The sequence below is a fragment of the Amborella trichopoda genome, chromosome 5 (assembly GCF_054954075.1).
Source record: "Amborella trichopoda isolate Santa Cruz 75 chromosome 5, AtrichopodaSantaCruz75HAP2 v2.0, whole genome shotgun sequence".
NCBI classification, from domain to species: domain Eukaryota; kingdom Viridiplantae; phylum Streptophyta; class Magnoliopsida; order Amborellales; family Amborellaceae; genus Amborella; species Amborella trichopoda.
Genome location: NC_142340.1, coordinates 47009536 through 47034749, shown reverse-complemented (window position 1 = coordinate 47034749; position 25214 = coordinate 47009536). Strand labels below are relative to the sequence as shown.

General features: G+C 37.3%; 1 protein-coding gene across 10 annotated transcripts; it reads left to right on the top strand.

Moving 5' to 3' along the window:
- The first annotated feature begins 3975 nt into the window (after positions 1-3975).
- Positions 3976-22521, top strand: LOC105421556 (uncharacterized). Of its 10 annotated transcripts, none has more exons than XM_088868458.1 (17): positions 3976-4050; positions 4261-4378; positions 7757-7841; positions 11698-11830; positions 11993-12020; positions 12123-12177; positions 12282-12479; positions 14615-14704; positions 14790-15002; positions 19530-19687; positions 20076-20330; positions 20982-21233; positions 21352-21410; positions 21591-21630; positions 21776-21837; positions 21959-22014; positions 22089-22521. In XM_088868458.1, exons 8-11 carry the CDS (start codon positions 14623-14625, stop codon positions 20085-20087), a joined length of 465 nt encoding a protein of 154 aa, XP_088724584.1. In that variant the 5' UTR covers positions 3976-4050; positions 4261-4378; positions 7757-7841; positions 11698-11830; positions 11993-12020; positions 12123-12177; positions 12282-12479; positions 14615-14622; the 3' UTR covers positions 20088-20330; positions 20982-21233; positions 21352-21410; positions 21591-21630; positions 21776-21837; positions 21959-22014; positions 22089-22521. The 10 variants fall into 10 exon arrangements, 9 of the variants coding, with proteins under 9 accessions (XP_088724584.1, XP_088724583.1, XP_088724580.1 ...); XM_088868457.1 differs by having other exon boundaries at positions 21776-21842; XM_088868454.1 differs by having other exon boundaries at positions 21776-21842; positions 21955-22014.
- The last annotated feature ends 2693 nt before the right edge of the window (positions 22522-25214 follow it).

The window sequence follows — 25214 nt, the reverse complement described above, 5'->3', positions numbered from 1 at the left end:
GCTTGCTTGGATCACCATGATTTGACATTCTTTCAGGGAGGTCTGAAATAGGTGGACAGATGATCTGTGGGAATGGAAAGATGCTTTTTTCTTTTTGGTGGTGGAAGTTGTTGGAAGAGGAAGGGACTGTGAGGCTGCAAGGGCAGTGAACCAAAAGGCTAGGTTGCGGATGGTAAGGTTAGGGAATGCTGCAGGTGTGGTGTAAACTGTAAGAAAACATTTCATGCTTTATAAATATTCAATAGCAAATGTGATAGTACAAACTAGTGAAAAACGTAGCATCACAATAGGAAGAAGTCAAAGGCAATCTTCATGTACAACATGCTAACAAGTTTATAGTTGTTAGCTAACAATTTAACCACTTGTTTGAAAATTCCAACCAATTTCCCAGAAGAGTAGGAGACACTGTTCTGGTTTCTTTGTTTTACCTACTGCAACAAGTAAAAATGATACCAAGATGGATGATTGCTTATCAAGTGAAAATGACAAAAACTTGATAATATGAAGGAACTCAACTCCCCAAAATAAAGGTTTCAGAAACCAGCATGATTCTGCCACACAAAATTAAGGGGAATGCTTCGCCCTTATGTCACCTCTCGGCACTACCAAGCATTTCCACACTTACCTATATATCTCCAATATCTCCTCCAAGCTAGCCAAGCATTTTGCACATGCACCCATGATTTTTCATGCATTTCTCGGGGTAAAACATTTGAAGTATTCATTAGAGTTTTCCACAGAATTTTCAGCACACATCTAAATGCTTTCATTTTCATAAAAGATTCCCTATTTTGGCATCATATTCTATGTACCTATTCTGATCATGGGGACCAAGTTTTACTAACTTCTTTTCTCTTTTTCAAGACTACACATGAAATTGCATTTCCAATGGAAATTTATCAACCGAAAGACGATACCTTTTTTCATGGTGCTAAAAAGCAAATTTTTAACAATTTGTTCAGTGACCAGTCTGACATGATAATGAGACAGTGTTGAGCCAAAGACAACCATCCAGAAGGTAGACACACAATGCCTGAAGCTTTCAATTTCAGTCACAAGGACCTACTGCTCTTTCCTACAATCACTTAGTGCACATCATCCGGATCCTCCGTAGTAGTCAGAAACATTGGGCGGTCTTATAAGCCCTTCTTGTATATGATACACTGACTGTATTTTTCCAGTCCACTTCTTATGCAGTAATCCAATGTTAACCTTTCTCAAAAAAAAACTCTTTTTGCCGATACGCACAAGTACTACCACAATACAAAACTTTGTCACTGCAGCGTCATTTATGCTGTCATTCCCCATACTCCCACCTCTCACTCACTGGCGTCTAAAACTCTCACCCAAGAGGCTCATAAACATGATCAATCAACAAGAAAATGTAGACCTAGCTTTACAATTCTTTGACCATGCTGCGAAATATCACCCCAATTTCTTTCATAATCCTGATACTTATCATATGATCATAGAGAAATTAGCCATGGCTAGGGATTTGAATTCCATGGAAATTATACTCAAAGAGCTAAAGGATTCCAGAATTTCAGTGAAATAGCATTCATAGATATTATTCCAAACTATGGCTTTGCAAACAAGCCCAAGTTGGCCCTTCAGTCCTTTTTCAGGATGAATGAGTTTAGAATAAACAAGTCAGGTCTTTTAATACTCTTTTGAATGCAATGATTCAGATCTTTTAATACTCTTTTGAATGCAATGATTCAGACCAAAAGGCATGATTTGGTTAATTATATGTATTGTATAGGAATTGCAGGAAATTTGGGATATTTCCAATTGTTTTTACTTGCAATATTCTAGTTAAGGCCTTGTGTTAAACAAACGATTTGAAATCAGCTTTCTAGGTTTTGGAGGAGATGCTAAGCTTGGGTTTTTTTTTTTCCAAATACTATAACTCTATAAGCTGTGACTTACAATTATGAGTGGATTTTGTGGAGTAAAAAAGATTTTTCGATGAGATTATAAGCAGAGTTTGGGTCCCTGACCGTTCAACTTACACAATCATAATTGATGGTTTAGGGAAATTAATGGAGGCTGTTAAGCTCATAGTGACATGGAGGACAATTGAGTTCTTCCAAATGATGTCACGTATGGTGTAGTTATTACCATAAAGAGGGGCGACCAAGCGAGGCTTTAAGCCTTTTGAATGAAATGCTTGAGAAGAAGTTTATACCATGCCCAACCCTGTGTTTCAAATTTTTTTTATCTTATATGTCAAGAAGGCAAGGTTGATGAGGCTTGTATGCTATGGAAGAAACTCTTAAAGAGGAACTGCATCCCGATAATGCTATATATAGTACACTCATATATTGGCTTTGTAAAGGTGGTAAACTTAGAGCGGCAAGGAAGCTTTTTGATGAGTTTGAGAAAGGGTTTTATCCAAGGACATTGACATATAATAGAATGGGGAGTTGTGAGAGGCAGGGACATTATGGGATGATATGCTCGGCAAAGCGTGTGTTACTAAGGTTTTTCACTAGAAGGGCAAGTGAAGGTTTTAGCATATTTGGAGGAAATGCTAATTAAGGGTGCGAAGCCAATAAGTCCACTAATGCCCAACAAAGTGTGCTCCCATGATGGGGTTACAGTGTTTAGGACCATAGAGGCTGGTATGTGGTCTGGGATTGTATGTGTCTTTTACGAGGACATTCATTTTTATTAACATTCTCGGTAACCAAGTCTATTTCTTTCACCCTTCAAGAATTGTACTTTTCTAGTCGGAGTTGAACTTGGGTCGTAGAGTTAATCTCATATTTGTCAGGCAAGGCACCCATCATATTTTCAGCGATGTAGTCCGCTACAACTCCAATCAAATTGCCTTTCATGAAGCTTGACATTATTGCCCTCCAATGTCATTGTCATGCGTGCATGCTGCTTATGGTGCCATGTAGAGGCTTTTAGGCACTCGCCTTTACAAGCCACCATCTCCTTGCACAATAGGGTCTTGGTTTCCTCTTGTCCCGCTTTGCTCAATAGAGTCTTGGTTTCCTCCTGGCTTAGCATCCACCACCCTGGATCCTCTTCGGCTGAGCGTATTACAAGGACTATACACATCTGCAACCCTGGATGCTACAAGTCAATGCCTTTTCACATGCCAAGGCGAGACTCAAGAGTGATGGAGCCCCCTATGTCCTAGATAGAATCAGTTCCAACTAGCTCTAGTGGCTTGTTTCATGCTAGTAAAGCCCTACTCTAATGGCCTTTTTCATCCAATTAGAGTACACCTTCCATGATGATCTTTTTCTTCCAAGTAGCGCATATCACATGGCCTCTTTTATCCATAGAGCCTTCCTCACACAACATCTTTCACCCATGGATGTGGCACCTATTACTCTAATTGTTGCTTTCACTCAATTAGAACCACACTCCCAGAAGTGCAAAAATATGAGTACCTAAACACATATGAATATGAGTGCGGAAATAAAAAAACCCAAGCGGCAAGGCTTTTAAAAGCGATTTATTGGGCTTCCGATGCACTCATGCCATACAAATTACAATATTCTTTATATTACATGTACATGTTTGACCTTTGCCCTGATAGAACTTTTGTAATACTTTATATTTTGTCTCTCGTTTTTTTTGTGCTTCTTATACTTGGAATATTGGATTTCTGTTCATTTCCAATATTTTAATGGAAACTGCTAAATGCCTTCTTTCTGTTGAAAATGCAATTAGTGGAATACTAATGCGAGCATCTAATGGGGGGGGAGCCTTCATTTGATCACTTTTAGTATCAGAATGTTGGTCTACTTTTGGGCATTATGTTGTAGATTAGGTGCAGTTATTTTTTGTGCATAGTTATTTGATACAAGATATTTGGTCATGATTTATAGTTTAGTCTTGTTAATGCTCTTGGAATGACTGCTTTAAATAGACACAAGTATAACTTGAACTTTTCATTAATATTAACTAATGGCTTTTCATATCTCACTGGGCTTGCAAGACCTCACCTTGTTGTGCAGCAGCTCAAGTGATTTTGAAATTTTGGTTCATGAAATAATGCATCAAATTTTACGGTGAAGATGGAGGATTGGGGTCAGTTCTCGTCTCCTTGTTTTCCTTGTGAAATGAAGATGCGCTGTAGTTAATGTTTAGTGTTTAAACTGAATGGATACTTTGTATGCTTCACAATATTATAATGCACTAACCATGGTATTGCTGGACCAAACCATGCGAAGTTATGAACATTTGTTGCCATGGGATATGTAGGGTTATGTGCATGCTCATGCGTGTGGCTTGCTGCAGATCGTCAATATGTGTTAAAAGGCTTATCATCTTAAACAAGGGAGTCTAAAGTGAAAATCGTCAAGCCTTTTGGAAGAAGATGAAACATAAAGCTAGAAGATGCATGAAGCTTTTCTCAGTAATGCATATTTACCTTAGGATATATTCTCTTTTTATAATTCTTTTCTTGCATGCAATGAGAAATGGAGAATCAACATGGGAACTTGTGCAAATATAGGGCTCATTGATATTAAGAGGATATGTTATTTTCTGAGATGGGAGATGGAACCTTTATTCTTCCTTGTTTTTTATCCAATCGGATGTAATTGTCATTCAAAATTGGATTGGTTTGGAAACATAACGGTGGTATCTATCATTTTCAGAGTAGTGTTTGTTAAGTTTCTCAACTTGCAACATATCTATGAACCTTCAGGAATTGTACCTTTTATAATCGACAAGACTTTGCCATTACTGGTTTTTTTTTTTTTATAAAGATACTTGACTATAAGGAATGTTTCTTCATGGAGAAAAAAGGACTACGAACTGTGGTTCCATATAGCTGTGACTTATTCTTGGATGTATCCAATTCCGAGTTAGCCAACTCATCTGCCACTGTATTTACCGTTCGAAAAATGTATTTAACAAGTTATTGAGAACTGGTCTTAGTTCTGCTAGTTCTTTAGAAACTACTGATGGATTTCCAATTTTTCTAGATCACAGTGGTAGTATCGAACTTTATAAAACTGATGGCTCATCTGCAATTACCCCCATCTTACCACTGTTTTTGTTGGGTTTGTGCGTGTGTAGAGAGAGAGAGAGAGAGAGAGAGAGAGAGATAGAGAGAGAGAGAGTATCTTGGTAAGGGCAATTGTAGAATGGGAGAGAATTTATGTATAACTATATTTTCATAGGAGTTTGTCAAAAAAAATGCTATCTTTAGAGAGAGAATCTTGGTAATAGCATAGATAAACCTGTGAGATGAGAGGTTTTTCTTTTGGAGTGAGGTTTAGGAAAGGGGAGTAGAATCAATGTCTAAGAGAGAGAATATAGAAGAGAGTAGGTGAGACTTAGGTTGAAGCCGATTTCCATAGGACTTTAATTATATTTAGAGATAAGAGAGAAAGAGAGCGAAAAAGAGAGAGAGAGAGAGGGACGAAAGAGACAAATTGAAAGGAATGTAAAATGGGGAGATTTAAGGGAAAGGAAAAAGTGATGGGAGCAATACATTTGTTGGTTCGGAACTAAAGTCGAGTGCGGTAAGTTAGAAATTTTAGTTTACTTTGGTCATCTTTTGGGAGATTTAACTTGAATCAGAATTATCCTTTGGATTTTATACATATCGAATTTAGTTGTCTTGGATTGATGGTATGAGGATAGAGGTGCATACGCATTTCCAAGTTAATTAGTATCTAAGAAAAATATATTGTGTATTTTTTTTTTTTCAAAACTCCCCTAATAGTAACACTCGTCAAAATGCAAAAGGCCTTGCAACAGACGAATGCACAAATTCAAGAGGTTTAGCACATAGTAGTTGTTTTTAAAATTAACTTGGATTTATTGCCTTTTCATTTTTCCTGGTTGATGACCAATTGTTCTTTCTTTTGTTTGTGACTAAGTAGATGATTTTCATGCATTTCAACTGGCTTGGATTTATGCCTTTTCATTTTTCCTTGTTGAGGATCAATTCTTCTTTCTTTGTTTGTGACTAAGTAGATGATTTTCATTCATTTCAATTTCATTTCTACCGGCGCTTACAATAAAATTCGCCCTTCTTGGGCACAAATGTGCAACCACCTATTAAAATTATTGGATATTTATCACATTGGCTTGAATTAGAGAGTTCTGTTATGAACTTTATTTATATGGGGGATACTAATTTCATAAGGAAAACTGACATTATATCTCAATTTAATGAAAGGGTGGCCCATGATTATCATCTTTTTTGGGTTATCTATGGTATTTATTATTTTGCATGAGAATTTGGTTAAATAAATGGGGACTTGCAAAATGGGAACTAGGTTGCATGTATGTTGATCTAATTGTATGGGGAATAGGGTATAAGAGTAGGTTGGTCATTGTACTATTTTGTTAGAGGTATTTTGGTTAATATCAAGGGTCCACAACCGGGTATAAATGTACTGTACAGACGCTGTTATTGATGTTATTTTGATTTGTGGAATTGAAAAACATTCCCTCCTACTTTGGTGTAGTATAGAGGCGCCTACTTTGTGTAGAGGTGCAGCCCTACTTCGAGTACTGACGTGGTTAGGGCTGGAAAGGCCCCTTGTTCCTTTCCCTTTCTTGATGGTGATCTAGGATGTTTTCCTCTTGTTGATCGACCGGCATGATCGACGGGTTGTCGTTATTGAATCGGTCTCGGATCTCTCCTTTCTGGGGGATGGTTTTGCACCGCTGTGCCGACGAGTACGTAAACTGTTATGAGAACAACTCAAGGATATGGTCGTTGTATGTTTGATGGAGTAAATGTGATATGCTCGATTCAGCCACCTAAACATACTAGAATTGCCTAATTTCATCCATTTACACTCGTTGAAATTGCCTCAGTTCAGCGGCAAGTTGCTAAGTGCAGTGATAATTTGATGAGATAAGGGTTCTCTATGGTCTGTCTATTTAAGACCACAAAAAAAATTATGCTCACACAATGAGGTTACCTCTCCTTTAGTTATGAGGTGAATTATAACTGCAATTGGATACAGATCCGCCTTTGTCATGAACGACCAAACATCATTCAAAGCAGGTTGGCTTCACCTCATCCACCAGATCCTCAAATCTCCTTTGATTTGACTTTTTTTACATCCCTCGTACACCACTTGCTCAATTCTCATTAGGTCATTTTATTCCCTCACTTATAACTTTGTCACCACCACATCCATGAACTTGACCTCTCTAACCGTCATCGAGCAAACTTGCAGCAAATGCTCATGCTCTTTGGGAACCGGCCTGCTCCAATACCAAATGGTATGGTGGAAAGAAAAAAGAGGAATAGAGAAATCAAAGATCGAATTGATTGAAATAATATGAAGCTTACAATCCAAGCTTCTAGCTCTATGGTGAAACTAAGATTTTGAACAAAATGATATCTAAGTCTGAAAGCAAAACCCTGATATGACCACTATTTATAATAAAAGATCTACTTAAATTCCAAGGAATCCTAATTCTAATTGAAAAAAAGAAGTCCTGATTAAAACAAAATTTGTGATAACTTTTTTGCCCTTGATAAAATAAATAATTCCATAATAATTCATAACTAGCTTAATCAAGCATTGATGTTGAGGCCTACGAACTTTTTGGGATTAGCATCTAAAAGCCTGAATTCTCATTCTAGAGGTAATTATTGAACTGGAGAAGATATTGTATCTCATTTTTGTCTAAGATGCCTTTTTGTAGGGATTGTACTTTCTGTTCAAATGTAGTTATCACTTGTATTATTTGTGAAATTCATTAATGTTTAGAGCTCAATTTTACTAAACTTGTACCTGTTTGATATTCAAACCAGCAATCCTTTCGGGAGAGGTACAACTATGTAGTGGAAGACCCTAAATAGCCTCACTATTCTTCAAGCTACCATTAATCCATTCCAGGTCCGTTATGTCACTCTTTTTGCTTTATGATGTGACTTAATATTTCTAATGGGCAATCTCAATACTGATTGTGATACACATGACCAGATTGATTTCAAGTTAATTAAACCCTGGTAACGCACATTCCATAATATTGTTTTATAGCATTTTAATCATATTTCTCTCTCGAACTCTAATTTACGTGGGGAACAAATGGTCTTATGAATTAGGGAATGGGAGGAAGAGGCTGTGATCAAGAATAAAGAGGAGGGTAGGTAGTGATAGTGGAGTTGACTGCATGGTTGCTTGAGAAATTTCAAGCCTGGTCATGGAGCGAGGTATTGCTTGCTTGGATTACCATGATTTGACATTCATTTGGTGAGGTCTAAAATGCATGGACGGATGGGTCTGTGGGAATAGAAAGATGCTCTTTTCTTTTTGGTGGTGGAGGAGGAAAGGACAGTGACACTGCAAGGGTAGCAAACCAAAAGGCTAGGTTGTGGATGGTAAAGTTGGGGAATGTTGTAGGTTGGGTGGGAGAAAAGGTTAGGTTGTGGTTGGGGAGCTTTTGAAACGCTTGCAATGGCGTTATTAATCATTTGATAAAAATGAATGACCAAAACCAATCCAGTTATTAATTTGTCTGTAATTCATCAAAATCCTCATATGCATATTTTGATAGAACCAAATGAGTTGGTCAATCATTATATCTAGCTGCTGTCAACAAGCATATATGTTGGTAACAAATATTCACCAATTTGTATTAATGTATACTTGGAGATTTGGCGGCTTTGGCAAGACTTTAGGCTATTTAGTTCTCTTTTCCAACCTGAGCTTGTTTTTCAATAATGCTTTTTGTGTTTTATGATTCTGGTTTTTTCTTTGGCCTCTAGGATGGTGTTATAATTTACTGATAAGAAAATATACATTGTTTATAATCTTGCTTGCTTTATTGTTTTGTGTAAGCAATTAACTGTAGTGAAGCTAGACTTGGACATTGTTTACAATCTTGTTTGCTCTACATTTTTTTTTTTTTTTAAAGTATAACACTTCTGCTTTTTTTGTCGATTTATCATTTCGGAATTTGATGTGGTCTTTAGATTTGTTTTTGAATCCTTCTATTGATTTGGTAATTTAACATCGGGTTTTGGAGAGGGTGTTTAAAATTGTTTTTGTAGGCTCTTAGTAGAATTCCAACATTTCCCTGACAGCTTCCATTCCAAATTATATATGAAAGAATAATAAGAAAAACATGGCTACCCACACTGTAACAAGTGTCCGCTTCAGATCTGTTCCTAAAATGTTGGACAGTCTACGTTTGTTTTTTAAAAAAAGTATTCCAAATGTATATAAATATAAAAACAATACTTTGAAAGCATGTGATTTGAAATAATGGGGGAAAAAATATGAAAAGCAAAGATTGAAACCTGGGATATTTGATATAAGATGAAAGATAAATGAAACTAGGACTTAGGATATCGCATTGCTACCCAAAAATAACTAACCACTTTGCTAAGCCAAATCTGTGTATGTGTGTGTATGAGAGAGAGAGAGAGAGAGGACACCCTTGCATGGGAAGCTAAAAGGTGGATATAATTCGAATAAAAAAATGGATATATTTTGCACTTTCATCATCCAAATGAAAATTTAACTGTTAACTAACTATAAATGCAACTGAAGTTAAATAAACATTTAGGGAAGGCCCGAATGTGTAGAGTGTTTAGTAGGCTTTGCAACAAGTAAGTGATTCTCAAGCAATATGTTAATAAGGGGCATATTTTAGTCCACATAAGCCTCCCAATATCCATGATATCTTTACGCATGAACCCTAACTTTGCTCTCTCTCTACAGGTTTCATATTTGTCACTATCTTTCAACTCCTTGTTGTTCGCCATCATCACTGCCAAAATAAACAAAGAACCGGAGAAAAGATATATAAATCCTTATCAAGAATAATGTAAACACCAACATTCTAAATAAATGACGGGCTACAAGACTTGGATGAGCGTCCAAGGTTTTGGGCTCATGTAGACACTAAGCATGTGACACACATGTCTAACACTATAGAAACTAAGATACTTTAATCGCTTAAAATCCCACCTCCCGACCCGTCGAATATATATATGAATGTGTTGTATCTAGAAGGGGCTAAGTTGCGTTTCTGACATGTATATTGGTGTATGACACTGACACTTGTACCCATATCCTTATAACATAGATGATGGAGTTTTCTTATTTCTTAAAATTTCAAACATAAAATCTTTAGTCATTTTCTTTGATAAATCTTTAGTCATTTTCTCCGAGTGATTTCTATAATGGTAAAAATTACCTTTTCTGATCATTAGTCTCTAATTCTCTATCTCTATTTAGTTTCTCTCTATAAGATTTGTTATCTTGGTTTCTGGATTTTTCATTCATTTGTTGCAAGAATCTTTGTGTTGAAATGGAGATATCGGAGGAGAAGCGATTTATTCAATGCCTCAGGTTGTCATCACACGCTAACTTATCCCAAAAGCAAACTGGTTTAATCGCTTTGTTTATCTTATTTTTCTCTCATCTTTGTATTTATTTACTTTTAATTTTCTCTGCATTTCCTCTGAATTCAACTTTGCGTAACAACTTGATTTCTTAGTTTAAAGAGAGGCATGGATTGTCATAACATTCCTAACTTCCAATGCTTCATATCCCTGTCAATTTTCTTTTCACCACTGATTTAACCCAACTTCCAATGCTTCATGTTCCTTTCCTCCCACAGTCGTTCCTGAAAATGAAAAATCCTCTGGTGTATATAGCAGAAAAATCGTTCACTTCGTAAAAGAGGTCCATGAAAGTTATCACTCATTTATTGAGATCCCCATTGAGCAATTCAGTGTTGTATCTTATTTGGCCAGCAATTAGGTGTACATCTCCACCGTTCAGTCGAAGTGCCAGTCAGACTTGCTGCATAGAAAGCACTATCCAATGCCCATATTTTGGAACTTTTGCCGCCTATAAATGATTGCATTGCCGAGATTGAAGGATATCTGATCCCTTCTGAGGTACTGGATTAGACTTCTGTTTGCTTCCATGCCCTGACTTTACTTCATACTGGCATCCTTTGACAAAGCTCTGTCTCTGACTTATGTGCACTGTTTTTTAGTGAGAGAAAGAGAATTACATTTGTAAATAGTTAGAGAGATAAAGGTTTGCATTCTTTTAGTGAGAGAAAGAGAGAACATAAAGAGATTGTAACAGATATACAAATAGCAGAAGGAACAAGTGGAAAAGGAAAAGGTGCAGTGGTTCTCTTTCTCTCTAACTGATCATTAATAAAGAGGATAAGGGGCATATCTGTGCAAAGTTTGAATGTGCATCTGTGTAACTCTGATAAGGCCACTATTTAATTTCTAGAGAATCATCAATGCACTTCAATTTTAAACTTTTCTGCTGCTTGACTTATGTCCTTACTCATGCTGCTCGATGTAGCCACCCTTCAACTTACTGTTATCTCCCAAATAAGAAAAATAAAATGGAAAATCTGTCTTTAGGTATCTTTGTAGAGGCAGAGGGAGACCAGCTGGTCTTTGAGATGATGATTTCTGGCTCATGGCAGCTCTTGACCCATGTCATTCACTTTTGTATTTTTGTGTTCTTTGATCCTTTTTATATATAGAAATGTTTTTATCCATCAAAAAAGGTACAAAGTTTTTTGATGCAACACCTTAACGTGGTTAAAAGGCTTGTATTATGCTAGCGTTTGTTCAATTGTGCATTTGAATCATGAGTTTGTTTTCCCCACAGCATGTATATGTTCGTGAAATATGTTATATATATATATATATATATATATATATATATATATATATATCTATTTTCATCCATGTGATGGTGCTGTTAGGATGGGTGGGTGTCTTGCTTAAATGTTTAGAGTGAGAAGCATTGGGAGCGGAAGACGATGTTGATAGCAAAGTTATTGCGCTGGATAACCGAACCTCTCCACATCATGCAGCCATTGAAAAGGCAGAGCTCATGTAACCACCAATGCCATTTTCCTCTAGATATGCTTCCATCATTTGCTTTTTTTTTTTTTTTAAAAAATATCAAAGCAGTTGAGAATTTGATTGAGAGAGGGAAGGAGAAGCGAACTAGACGAGTTGTTGCGCTGGATAACTGAACCTCTCCACTTCATGCAGCCATTGAAAAGGCTCAAGCATTGCTCAGGTAACCACCACCGCCATTTTCTTAAGATATCTATCCATCTTTGGATACTCTTCTTTTCTTTCCTTTAATATCAAAGCAATACTATGATTGAGCTACTCACAGGCAGGAATTTAATGCGAGATAGGAAAGGAGAAGTGAACTAGAGTTTCTTGAGAAGGTAAGAACCTGTTTGTTGTTGTCTCACTTTATCATTCTCCTCGATACATTTGATGCGGTTGCAATCCCATTTAATAAAGAAGAATTTCCATTCTTGTGTTGTAGGGAGGCAATCCCTCTTTTTCCTATTCCTCAAAATCTTCTTCACCGGCCTTTGTGGACTCTAGCTTTGCGAACGCAATCGACCAAGGCCAAGGCAATCCTCACGAGATCCTTTAAGCCATGGGCTTCCTGATCAATGGCCCACATGAAGCCCTTGAGATAGCGAATCAAGATGCCAATATAAGTCGAAGAATGCCAAAGGTAAGGCTTTCGCCACCAATTTAAGAGCATCTCTAGAGCTATCCAACTCTCTTTCAAAGTAAGGTACAAGAAAGGGGAACGCTCAGCTAAGGTCCTCCCCACTCCCTCGGCTCCTTAGCATTCTCGCCGCTCCACCATGAGTGCCATTCGCCCCTTACCTTTGCTATGAAGATCTTTATTTGGAATATAAGGGTTTGGACCACCTAGGAAAACAACAAAATATTCGTCAATTTGTTTCACAGTATTCTCCCTCTCTTCTTGGTTTGGTGGAAACCAAGTTTCCTTCCCCCACTCTCCTAAATTCGAAATATTTGGGGTTTTCCCCTAGCAGTGGTTAGCTCTGGATGGTCCCATCTCAACACGCTTTTATTGCCTCGCACATTGGTACAGTTCTCTGATTTAATTGCCCCCATCTCAACACGCTTTAATTCCCATCTCAACACACTTTAATTGCTCCCATCTCAACACGCTTTAATTCCCATGACAAAACTGCCCCTTCAATGGTACAGTTCTCTGATTTCTTAGCTCATAACAGTCTTCTAAACATCTTGTTAGAAGGAGCGGAGTTCAGTTGGTCTAGTCATTCGGCCAATCCAAGCCTCTCAAAATTAGATAGATTTTTAACCCCTATCGAGTGGGATCATGAGTTCCCTGGCACCCACTCTCTGGTGCTTCCCAAGCCCGCCTCAAATCATAGACCTATCCTGCTGGATACCCAGTCCCTTCATGGAGGGCCTAAGCCTTTTCTCTTTGAGTTATCTTGGCTCTAAGAGCCCGGCTTCCCCTCTCCTGTCTGTAACCATTGGGAGTCCTTCTCCCCCCTCGTGAATGGGCGGGCCGTTTTATCTTGTAGAAAAAGCTTCAAATGCTCAAAGTTTTCTTGAAATCATGGAGTTCACTGCTCCTTGAAAACTTGTGATACCCAAAAGACTCCCTTTTGAGGTCTATTCAACACTGAGACTTCATTGAAGAACTTAGACCTCTCTCCCATTCTGAGCTGGACTCTCGATACATCCACAAACATGATTACCAATACCTTCTAAAGAAAAAAGATATTTATTGGGCTCAGAGGGCCAAAATCAAATGGCTCAAGCTTGGCAATGAAAAGTACAGTAAGTTATGCCAGCAGTGGAGGTCTGGTTGTTCAAGCTCTGCAGGCATATTTTTAGCTTTGTTGCAGGAGGCTTGGTTGCTTGCTGTACAGGTATTATTTTATATTGTTATTCTATGTTGTTGGACCCTTTAGGCTGGAGGAATATCTAAATAAGTAATTAAAGCTCAGTTCGTGAAATTGGGGAATTCTCTGTGTATCGTAATCATTTCTCACCAATTCCTCTTGTTCTTTCCATCCTACTATGTATGTGATTAAACAACCTTTTCATTCTACATTCTCTTAAATCTATATTTTTTTCAGCACTTTTTTCCCCTTATTCCCCTCTCCTTATCCTCAGCAACTAGAGCAAACCATATCCATATTTATGATATTACTTTGTAATTGTGCAAGCCCCTCTCTCTCTCGCCCCCTTACACGAGGACACACACCTGCTCATGCACATTTGCACAAACAAAATGAAAAATAAATGTTGCTACCCATGAAAGAAGTATTAAGCACATTTACATGTAGAACATTTGCTTCTGGGTTTTTTACTTAAGCATATATAAAACAATGAAAAAGTATACAAAGAGACCATTTACTTTTTGTACAAGGAGGTCATAATCATTCATATCCCTTGATCTCAAATTGGGTCGTTGTAGGAGTGTCATTAAATATACTCAAAGTTTTAAAAAAAATTTCTCGAACTTGGTGACTCACCCTAAGCCATCAAATTTGACATCCAATGAGTAAGAATAATTGTGACCCCTTTTACAAAAAGTAAATGGTCTCTTTGTATACAATGCCAAGAATATTTTCTCCTTGCGTGATCAATAAGGTCTATTGATATCAATCGACAGTTTGACTTGGGCATGTGTGTCTCCTATTTTTTCTAAATCTGCATGGGAATTTTCAATTTTGAAGACTCATTGCTCTCATGGTTGAGTGAACAATTTATATGATTATATTGCCTAATTTTGAGTTCTTGTTTTTTTTCCATGTACCCCTAGCAAAATAACTAATCTTGAATTTTTTGCACCAGGAACATGCATGCTTTGGAATTTCACCCCCATCATCATACATGGAGGACATATCACTTTTATTGAAGTCCATCCTGAAGTATACTATAGAGGTGAACGCAATTGTAGAGTTAAAATTTCCTGAACTCTGAGTGATCTGGGCTGACCTGATTGCTGATTGGCATGCATGGGAAGAAGTGGAGGACATGTCTATCGTTGACGCCATAAAACAAGCTGTTCATTTGCATAGAAGATGTGGAATAAAGGAAGTTGCTAGCCCCACCTGCACCTCCTATTTCCTAGCGTTCAATAATCGAAGGCATCGATACATTTATCAGCGAGTCATGGAAGGACCCCTTGCTGCAACATGGGAGCTTGCTCTTGTACGCATGTTTTGCTCGATTGGCCAAGGTTCTCATTTGAAACTGAAGGAATTAAACAGGCATTGGCAATTGCTTTTTGGAAGCCTCTTTTGTTGATTATTGCTGCTTGTAATAGTGATTATATATGGAACTTAGGGCCCCTACAAGGTCCCCTAAGCATTGGGCCCTCGCTCTTGGACCATCATAAGGGTGTCCTAGATCTATATGCTTCTATTCACATGGCTTATCTATTTCATCGAAATTGTAGGAACATTAAACTGCACTCTATGCTAATGATTATTTAAGGAAAATAGAGAAACTACATAAAACTAACTAATTTATGCTCACCATGCTCCATAAGCTCGTGGGGTATACAAATCCATCTGCTTGTTTTGGATTCCCAAATCCTCAGTTTGCACTATTGAGTGTACGACGCAACATAGTTCCTCGAAGGTAGCCCACATTTATGTCTAGCTTGCCTTCCTAAACAAGAATTGTGATGCTTTTTCCATTCAGAGATCCGTTGCGGCTTCTCTTATTCCCACTACACAATGTGCATGCCAAACCTATCCCCACCTGTGCCCATCTTTCGGGATTCCTTCGATTCCTCCCTACTGCGCCTATATACATAGAATGCGTACTAAAAAGAATTCAAAATGAGAAGTAATAACTCCAAACATAGAAAATTGAAACAAAACAATGAGCATTAGCAAGAGAAATAATGTTGCTCATTAGCAGCCGCAATGTCAGGATACTAAAGGCTAGCAGGTCTATTGCACAGTAGGATGGATCGATTTTGGCATTACTAAAGAGCATTGCATTTGGCCCATTTTTTCTTTTTTTATGATAATGTTAACTAAATTTTTTTCATTGTTCAATCACAACAAAGTACAATTATTTTCTTTTAGAGTCCGCATAGTATGGCTGAACATGGGCCATGTATACCCAATCCGATGGGCATCCCACAAATTGTATATAAAATTTACAAACCACTTTGACAAACTTTAGTTGCGATCTAGGCCAAGTAGTTTTATATAGCCAATCTTGGTCTGTACCCAAGTCATAAAAAATTGATATCTACCTAGCCAGGGGTCATGAAATCGTAGTAAAGAATTGAGGATATTGTTAATTGATGGAGCTTATTATAGTGTCTTTATTGTGTTGTGGCAACCCTAAATTAGTGAGTTTTACTATCATGGAATGAAACAACATGGTGAAGCCCTTGATAACGATCCACTTTTTGTATTTCCAGAGGGATTTGTGAATAATGTGTACATAGGTATGTTTAAGATGGTATGTAACTATGTGCATTTGATTTCATTTTAGGTGTACATTAAGAAATAATCAACATCATATGACTCTATTTGTAGACATGAATTTTGTTTTGGTCATTTATGACCTGCTTGTTAAATTTAATCATAAACTGATGAGCAATTGGTAAGATGCATAATAGCTTTTATTTTAGTTGGAATTCTTATTTCCTCTTCCCAATTCTATCTTGATAACTGTTGAATTTTTCATTTGGCCCATGGGATCATTGGATCTGGAGTCATTTCATTTTGATTTGTCATATTCATGATGATATTGTGCACTCATGAGTTTGGCAGTATTTAATCTGCTCATAGAACATGTGAGTAGTTGAATGGATTAGATGAATCAAAGATGCAGTTTTAGACATGTTTTGGTGTGTGGCTCTACCACTATATCCGATTAATCTGTTGCTACTTCTAACACACCAGTAGACCATCTGGCAAGGCTCACCAAGCATGTCATTTTTTGGTGACAAACATGGAGGCATTTGCATGTTCACATCTCGAAATGTTTTTTATGTTAGTTTTTTTTATTTTACTATAACTTTAATTATGTATAGATACTTTGGTAAAAGAATAATATTTATAATTTTAAAATTCATGTTTTATTCTTTTAAGATCTTTAAGATATTAAGAACTTTTTGTGGTAATAGTACTAAACTGGAGAGTAATTTTTTGTATTTCCTCAAATCTCCTTTGATTTGACCTTTTTTACATCCATCGTACACCACTTGCTCAATTCTCATCAGATCATTTTATTCCCTCACAGATAACTTTGTCACCACCACATCCATGAACTTGACCTCTCTAACCGCCATCGAGCAAACTTGCAGCAAATGCTAATGCGCTTTGGGAACGGGCCTGCTCTAATACCAGATGGTATGGTGGAAAGAAAAAAGAGAAATAGAAAAATCAAAGATCGAATTGATTGAATAACAGGAAGCTTACAATCCAAGCTTCTAGCTCTTTGGTGAAACCAGGATTTTGAACAAAATGATATCTAAGTCTGAAAGCAAAACCCTGTATACGACCACTATTTATAATAAAAGATCTTACTTAAATTCCAAGTAATCCTAATTCTAATTGAAAAAAAAGAAGTCTTGATTACAACAAAAAATTTTGTAACATTTTTACCCTTGATAAAATAAATATTTCCATAATAACTCTTAACTAGCTTAATCAAGCATTGATGTTGAGGCCTACCCAGCCTGTTCACCAAATGGCTTCATGCCCAAGCCCTCAATCAAGCCCATCCTTAGCCATATATTCCACCCCTCGCCCTACCTCTTCACCCTTAATTCCACCTCAACCTCCTTTCCCCCTGGCTATCATTTTTTCCACATTCCCCCTCTTGAAGGTCCCCTCCCCCCTCTGCTACCGTACCATCTCAGTGAAGAGCATCCTTCTCCCCCACCCACACATCTTTCCCTCCCCTTTGATAACCCCTCTTCCTCCTATTCCTCTTGTTCACCGGACTCTAGCTCTGTGGACGCAAAGCCCAAGCCAATCCTCACGAGATCCTTTTAGTGATGGGCTTCCTGTGCAACAACCCTCATGAAGCCTTTGAAGCCTTCATCAATGCTGATAGCGAATCTAGACGGCAGTGTAAGTTGAAGAATGTCAAAGGTAAGGCTCCTGCCACCAATTCGAGAGCATCCTGGGAGCTATTCAAACTATTTCAAAGTAAGATACGAGAAAAGAGAACCTTCAGCTAAGGTCCTCCCCATTCCCTCAGCTCCTCAGCATTCTCGTCGCTCTACCAAGAGTGCCATCCGCTCCGTAGTTGTGCTATGAAGATCCTTATTTGGAATATAAGGGGTTTGGGCCACCAAGGAAAACGGCAAAATATTCGTCAATTTATTTCACAGTATTCTCCGTCTCTTCTTGGTTTGGTGGAAACCAAGCTTTCTTCTCCCTCTCTCTCCCAATTTAGAATATTTGGGGTTTTCCCCTGCCAGTGGTTAGCTCTGGATGCAATAGGACCTTTTGACGGTATCTGGGTCCTCTAGTACCCATCTCAACATGCCTTAGTTGCCTCTCACATTGTCTAGTTCTCTATCACAGTGACCCTAGCTAGGATCACAGATTTCCTCCTTTGGAAGTGCATTGTGGTCTATGGACACATCAAAGCGTGTGAGACTGGCCTGCCATGTCAATAAAAACTCCTAATTCTTTTATTCCCTCTTTCACACGCATGCACATGGACAAACAAACATTTATATTATTTGATCACATTCGCACCCACAGACTCACCATGCTTCAGATGGTAATGAAATCCGATAAACAATTCCTAATCAGACGAGGGGTGCTCCATCATGATAAATTCATGCTTGGTATCACGCTATTGAAGGTTTACTTGAGTACTTATACTTCTTGATTCTAGAACAACTAAAACTAGCTATACTAATATATAATGTCCTCTGATGTCATTTCACATATACGTGAAACAGGCTCCGTAAGATCTGTTTCTTGTTGATCAGTTTTCTTTAGAAATCTCTACTAATGACCGGGTGCAAAAGATATGAGTAAGAGATATCTCAAAAGATCTAAGGACATTAGATGATCTCTCCTGTTACCTTATTCTTTACCTCACCAAATCATGGGGTAGACCCTATCTTGGCTGGAGCATTATGAAAAAGCTTGTGACTGATAGATTTATTACATGAATAATCGCTTTGTCAGACTACAGTGGAGAATTATGATGCATGTGGATTTATTTCGTTTGGGTTTTATGCCTAGAGGATTCATAAGAAGATTCAAAACTTTTTGCTACATGATCCATCTATTTGGTTTCATTTCACCTAGAATTTGGTCAAATTTGGTTAGTTGTTCATATTTCTCCCTCTTCTTGTGTGTGTGTTTGTGAGAGAGATAGATAGATAGATAGATAGACAGATAGAGAGAGAGAGAGTGAGAGAGAGAGAGAGAGAGAGATTCATAGATGATATGAATTGCATCACAAGACAAATAATTTTGTTGACCTGGGATTCGATTCATGCCCATAATCGGTTGGCAACCTGCCAATGGAACATTTGGTAGTATGAAACGTTGGGATTAGTGACCACAAAAGTATAAATAGCCATTGAATATGGAAAATGCAACTTTGTATACTATTTGTTTGCCTTTTCTGGTTGCATTATAGATATTTGTTGTTTGTTTTGTTAAACAAGATGGTTTCTCTGGCAGTTAACTTTTTCTCAAAAAAAACAAGATGGTTTCTCAGTTACCTCTATTGTTAAATCAATGTAATTTTTTGCCGGTGGTAGAGATGGGATTTACACTAGTACTATTGGCTCATATTTGGGAGAATTCTGTGCCTGATGAAAAGACCAGTATGTTATGCCAAGTGTGGAGGTCTTGCTGTTCAACCATTGCGTGCATGTTTTCAGCTCTGCTGCAGGAAGCTTGGTTGCTTGCTGTACAGGTACTATTTTATATTGTTATTGGATATTTTTTATCCCCTTAGGCTGGAGGAATATCCAAATAACTGGTTAAAGCTCAATTTTTGAAATTGGGATATTCTCTGTGTGCTGTAGTCTTTGGTCGTATGTGCCATTATAAGTAATCTTGTAACGATTTCTCACCATTTCCTCTTAGTTTTACTGTCTTTTTATAGATTTGTTTCAAGCACCTCATTCATTATACATTCTCCTTTTTCTCCTATATATGCATAGTAATTTTCAAATTTTGAATACTTGTTACTCCCATGGTTTAACGAGTGAACAGTTTATATGCTTATTTTATATAATTTTGACTCTCTCTTTTTTCATGTACCCCCTGCAAAATTACTAATCTTGAATTTTCTGCATCAGGAACATGCATAGTTTAGTATTTCACCCCCATCATGATGCATGGAGGACATGTCCATCTTCGATGCCATAAAAGAAGTTGTTCATTTGCATAGAGGGTGTAGAGTAAAGGGAGTTGCCAGCCCCACCTGCACCTCCTATTTCCAAGCGTTCAATAATCGAAGGCATCGATGCATGTATCAGCGAGGCTATGGAAGGCTACCATGCTGAAACATGGAGAGCTTGCTTCTGTGCACATGTTTTGCTCCATTTGCCAAGGTTCTCATTTGAAACTGAAGGAACTAAGCAGGCATTAGCAAAAGGAACTAAGCAGGCATTAGCAATTGCTTTTTGTAAAGCTTCATTTTCACGTTTTCTTGACATTCGAAGCAAGCCAGTGGCTTTGAGGAAACCCTTTTTGCTGGTTATTGTAGCTCGTTATATATGTTGCCCTGGTTATATAAAAAAGGTTTTGGAGAAGGATGAGGATGAAAGTCTCACTGTGTGGGTCTCACTGTGGAGTCAAGAGTATCTAAACTTTTCTATTTTCTTTTCATTAATGGACGTTCATGTCCTAAAAAATCTGATCTCATGTTGTATTGTGTAGACATGTGAAATGGATTGCTTGGGCAATGTAGCGTTTGGCATGTCATTGTGGCATGAACAATCGTAGCCATCAATTTTGAATCAAACAGCTAAGAAGTGGGGTCACGTATAACTTCTATGTTTTTTGGGTCACACATAAAGCTTTCCCTATCCATTTTCACTTGGTTTGTTGAATTAATAGAATAAATCCTTTGTGTTATTATAATAAACTTCATACACGGGCAATTAAATCTTCCTTTGTTGGAAACTGACTTCCATGTTACTATGGTTTTCTTAGTTTTCTTATCATTGTTGTCTCATTATGCATTTTCCTTTGATTGCAAGAGGAACTTGTCGATATCAGTAAGCATTGGGATGACTTGGAGGAAGAAGAGGAGGAACATATGGAAGAAGAGGAATTGGAGGCCACTATCCAATCAGATGCCGGGCTCTCTCTCTCTCTCTCTCTCTCTCACTGCTGTATTAATAAATTGAGTTTTTTAAGTTCCCCACAGTACACCAACTGGTGTGAAGGCACCTGACGTCTTTGATCTTCGAAAGCAATAAAGGAAAGAGCCAGGGAAGCCTCTTTACCAAGTAAGTACATCGAAAGATTTTGGGCCCTATCTTCGAGTGAGCTACATTATTAGTCATCTTTTGATTATCATTTTATTCTTGTGGAGTCCAACACTCTATTTCTCTTGTTCCAAATAAGGTACTCGAAGAGAAGGAAGAAAGGATTGCACCAGGAACCTTACTCAGAACAACGCACATGTACGTCTACACCTTAACTAGCTGCTTATCTGACTATCATTTTCATGAATTTTAGGACTTCTTTTGTGCATTTTCTTATTTCTCATTGTGTGAGTTTTTTTTTTTTTTCCTTTTTTTTGAGAGAGGGTTTATCATAGGGAAACTCTTGATTAGCATTTGAGAACTTTTTTCCTTGGACAGGAATGTGCTTGGGGCAATGGATAAACCTGGTCCTAAAAGGGTAAACAGATTTATTCTTTTGTATGTTGGTGTTGCTCTGAAGCACTTAATGATTTGTTGGCTAGATTTATATATGAAATTCTTTCGACCTCTTTTCAATTATCCTCTGCATTTTGTCATGCTGATTTCAGATGATCTTTACCCAGGTTGAGCAACTATTAGGACAAAGTGAATTAAAGGCTTTGGATGATGTTACTTTCGCAGCAAAGTAAGGTATTTTTTTTATAATAAAAGGCCAGATTCTTGATGTGTTGTTTGATGCATGCATACAAAGTTTTATACGTAGTTATTCATTATTGGGTGACATGGTTCATGTATGAGGAAGCAAGGGAAGAAGAGAAGTCATGAAATCAACGCGAAGAACTTCAGTGACCTGGTGGCAGAGGTTTGTTCTGAGTGCATTCTAGAGTGGGTTTTCACTTTTCTTTTCTTTTTTTTAATTTTTTGAACTCTGTGTAGGCTAAGAAAAAGAGGAAGCACAAGATGTAGGAAAAAGGAAGGGAAGGCAAAGAAGGATTTCAAGTTTTAAACACAAAGCTATACATCAAATTCGCATAGCATGAATGCTTCCCCTCGCCCATTGGATATATTTTGTTTGGTGAATATATTGTGAACTATGAAATTCAAAGGATCTGGCACATTGAAAGTTCTTATTGACATGTAAAATGTGAAGTTCTTTGGTCAATCTTGGGCCATCTTGGTTCGATTAATGAATGGACAGGGCAGGTAGTTGTACTATTGAGGTAGGAGTGATGTTTAAAAGGAATTTGATTAGTGAATCCATTTTGAGATCATCGAAGAATCTTAACTGTGCCTGAACTTGGTGGAAAGTTAGAAGTGGTTTTATTTTCTTTAGGGAAGCCAGGACCTATATAAAGCATGAATTTCTCAAGGTTTGCCTGTGTGATGTTCTTGTTTTTATGTTTTGTTTCTTCTTTTGTGTCAACGAGCCACAAACACGATCTAAAGGAGCATTATTATCAGCATAAGAAATGTCCATTGTTGGCATGAATTAACTGGGTGCGTGCCATAGTTAGCGACCCAAGGAATAATAAAATATCGGCATATCAAAATTTTGGTAATAAATCGGTTTTATTTCAAAAGGTCGGAGGAAAAAATCAGTTAAAAAATATGGATCACCAAAAAAAAAGGTCACGTGTAGAATCATGAATATTTGGGATTGGTTAAAAAAATGTAGTGAAAAAATCAGATATGCAAAGATCATAGTCGGTAAGTCTCCCATTTAAAACACGATATTTTCAATGAATCTCCGATTTTTTTAAATCCGTTAAAAACTCTTAGTTTTTCAAAAGATCTTCAAAAAATCGTTTTTTTTAATAGTGCGGATATAAATTTGCATTTTATCTTCTCTAAAAAAAAACTTATTCCCTGTAACTTTATTTATTTATTAATTTAATATTATTGAAATTTGGTGTAAAGATAAGTAAAGTAACAATGAGTAAATTAAAAATCTTGATTTAACAAAAAATACTTTTTTCATTTTGTACATATTTAAATAAATTTTTTTGTTTTAACAACTTTTATATTAATAATTTTTTAGTACAATTTTTTTAGTACAATTTTTAGTACAATTTTTTAGTACAATTTTTTTAGTACAACTTTTATATTAAAAATTATTAATATAATTTTTTAGTTTTAATAATTTTTTAGTTTTAACAACTTCTGTACACATATAAATAAATTTTTTAGCTTTAACATCTTTTATATTAATAATTATTTCACAATTTTATCAATTTTCTCGAACTCGGCTCGGCTTCTATCCGCGCTAAAATGAGCTCGGCACGGGGCGAATTTATCTCGGCTCGGCTAATGTTAGCTCAACTCGGCTAATATTGGCTCTGCTCAGCTCGGCTCGGCTCGGCTCAGCCAGTGAAACTTTATTGTAAATTTATAATGAACTTCTAAAGGAGCAGAGGTGAACCTCATAATAATAAGCCGAGCCGAGCCGATATCAGCTTAGCCAAGCCAAATATCAGCCGAGCCGTACCGACGAAGCCAGCCAGTCCGTCCACAACTTCCGTTTTTATAAAAAAAAAAAAAAAAAGGGCAAAAACTTCTTCACTCCGTTTTCGGCTGTGTCCCTGTGTAAAGTGGAGATTAGTTTGAGGATTGGGATTGTGAGAAACTTGTTCACTGTTTAAGGTTTTATGTGTCATGAGAAAATGATTGTGGTTTGTTTCTTGACCACTATGAGAATAAATAAATGGAATGGCGGCTGCTTCAATTGTTGAGAGAAAGAGAAGTACATTTGTACCGGTTAGAAGAGAGAAAGATTTGCATTCTTTCAGAGAGAGAGAGAACATAAGGAGATTGCAGAAAAACACATAGAAGAAGGAACAAGTGGAAAAGGAAAAGATGCGGTAGTTCTCTTTCTAACTGATCATCAATTAAGAGGATAAGGGGTTTGCTTTGCTTTGCCTACATATCTGTGCAAAGTTTGAATGTGCATCTGTGTAACTCTTATATGCAAGAGAGAGAGGGAAAATGCCTGGCCAGAAAAGAAAGGAGCAAAAGCGCATATGCCAGCATCCTGACCTCCACCACTTCCTTGGGCTCACTCTTTAATAAAGGTGTATCTAATGCGAGAGGAATTTGAGTTGCTTGACCTCTTGTTTTCATTTCTTTCAGGCTCTTAGTAAAGTTTTTGCTTTTAGATAAATACAACCACAAGAATTAGAATGAAAGAAATCCATCACAAAATTTCATAAATAGAGCACGCAATGCAGTGGACAACAAAAGCAACCCTAGACAAAACCAAACTAAAGTTCCGTAATTTGGATACAATTTATGAAGAAACTGTTGATGCCCCAAGTAGTTCAGTTGGAAATATGCAGTATATCACATTGCAAATAGAGCGGGCAAACCAGCGATTGCCACTTCCTGTGCATTGGTTCCTGAGTCCTTTGGCAACTGTCGATGCCACTGAGAGTATAGATGTTGCCAGGAGTGGGCATTTCTTTTTGTTGGGTCTTGAAGCTATGTCTGCATTATGCACTGAAAATCCAAGTTCACCAATTTTACATGTTCCTTTGGTTTGGAAATTACATGCACTGGCCGTGGTTTTCCTCAAAAGAAATGACATTCTTGAAGAGAAGCAAACCAGAGATACTCTCAAAACTTTACAGAACAAGTATGGGCAACATCTGGAAAAACTGAGACAAAGAAGACCTGAAGTCGTTCCTGAAAATGAAAAATCCTCTGGTAAATATAGCAGAGAAATCCTTTACATCGTAAAAGAGGTCCATGAAAGTTATGGCTCATTTATTGAGATCCCCATTGAGCAATTCAGTGTTGTATCCTATTTGGCCAGCAATTAGGTGAATATCTCCACCATACAGTAGAAATGCCAGTCAGACTTGTTGCATAGAAAGCACTATCCAATGCCCATATTTTGGAACTTTTTCCGCCTATAAATGATTGCATTGCTGAGATTGAAGGATATCTGATCCCTTTTGAGGTACTGGATTAGACTTCTGTTTGCTTCCATGCCCCGACTTTACTTCATACGGGCATCCTTTGACAAAGCTCTGTCTCTGACTTATGTTGTGCACTGTTTTTTAGTGA

Excerpts from the sequence above, each read along its gene's own strand:
- LOC105421556 (XM_088868458.1), top strand. The coding sequence starts at position 14,623 with ATGCTTTGGAATTTCACCCCCATCATCATACATGGAGGACATATCACT. Across the intron at positions 14,705-14,789 it reads TCCTGAAGTATACTATAGAG|TGGAGGACATGTCTATCGTT; the intron begins GTGAACGCAATT and ends CATGGGAAGAAG. Across the intron at positions 15,003-19,529 it reads GTTTTGCTCGATTGGCCAAG|AGATGGGATTTACACTAGTA; the intron begins GTTCTCATTTGA and ends TGCCGGTGGTAG.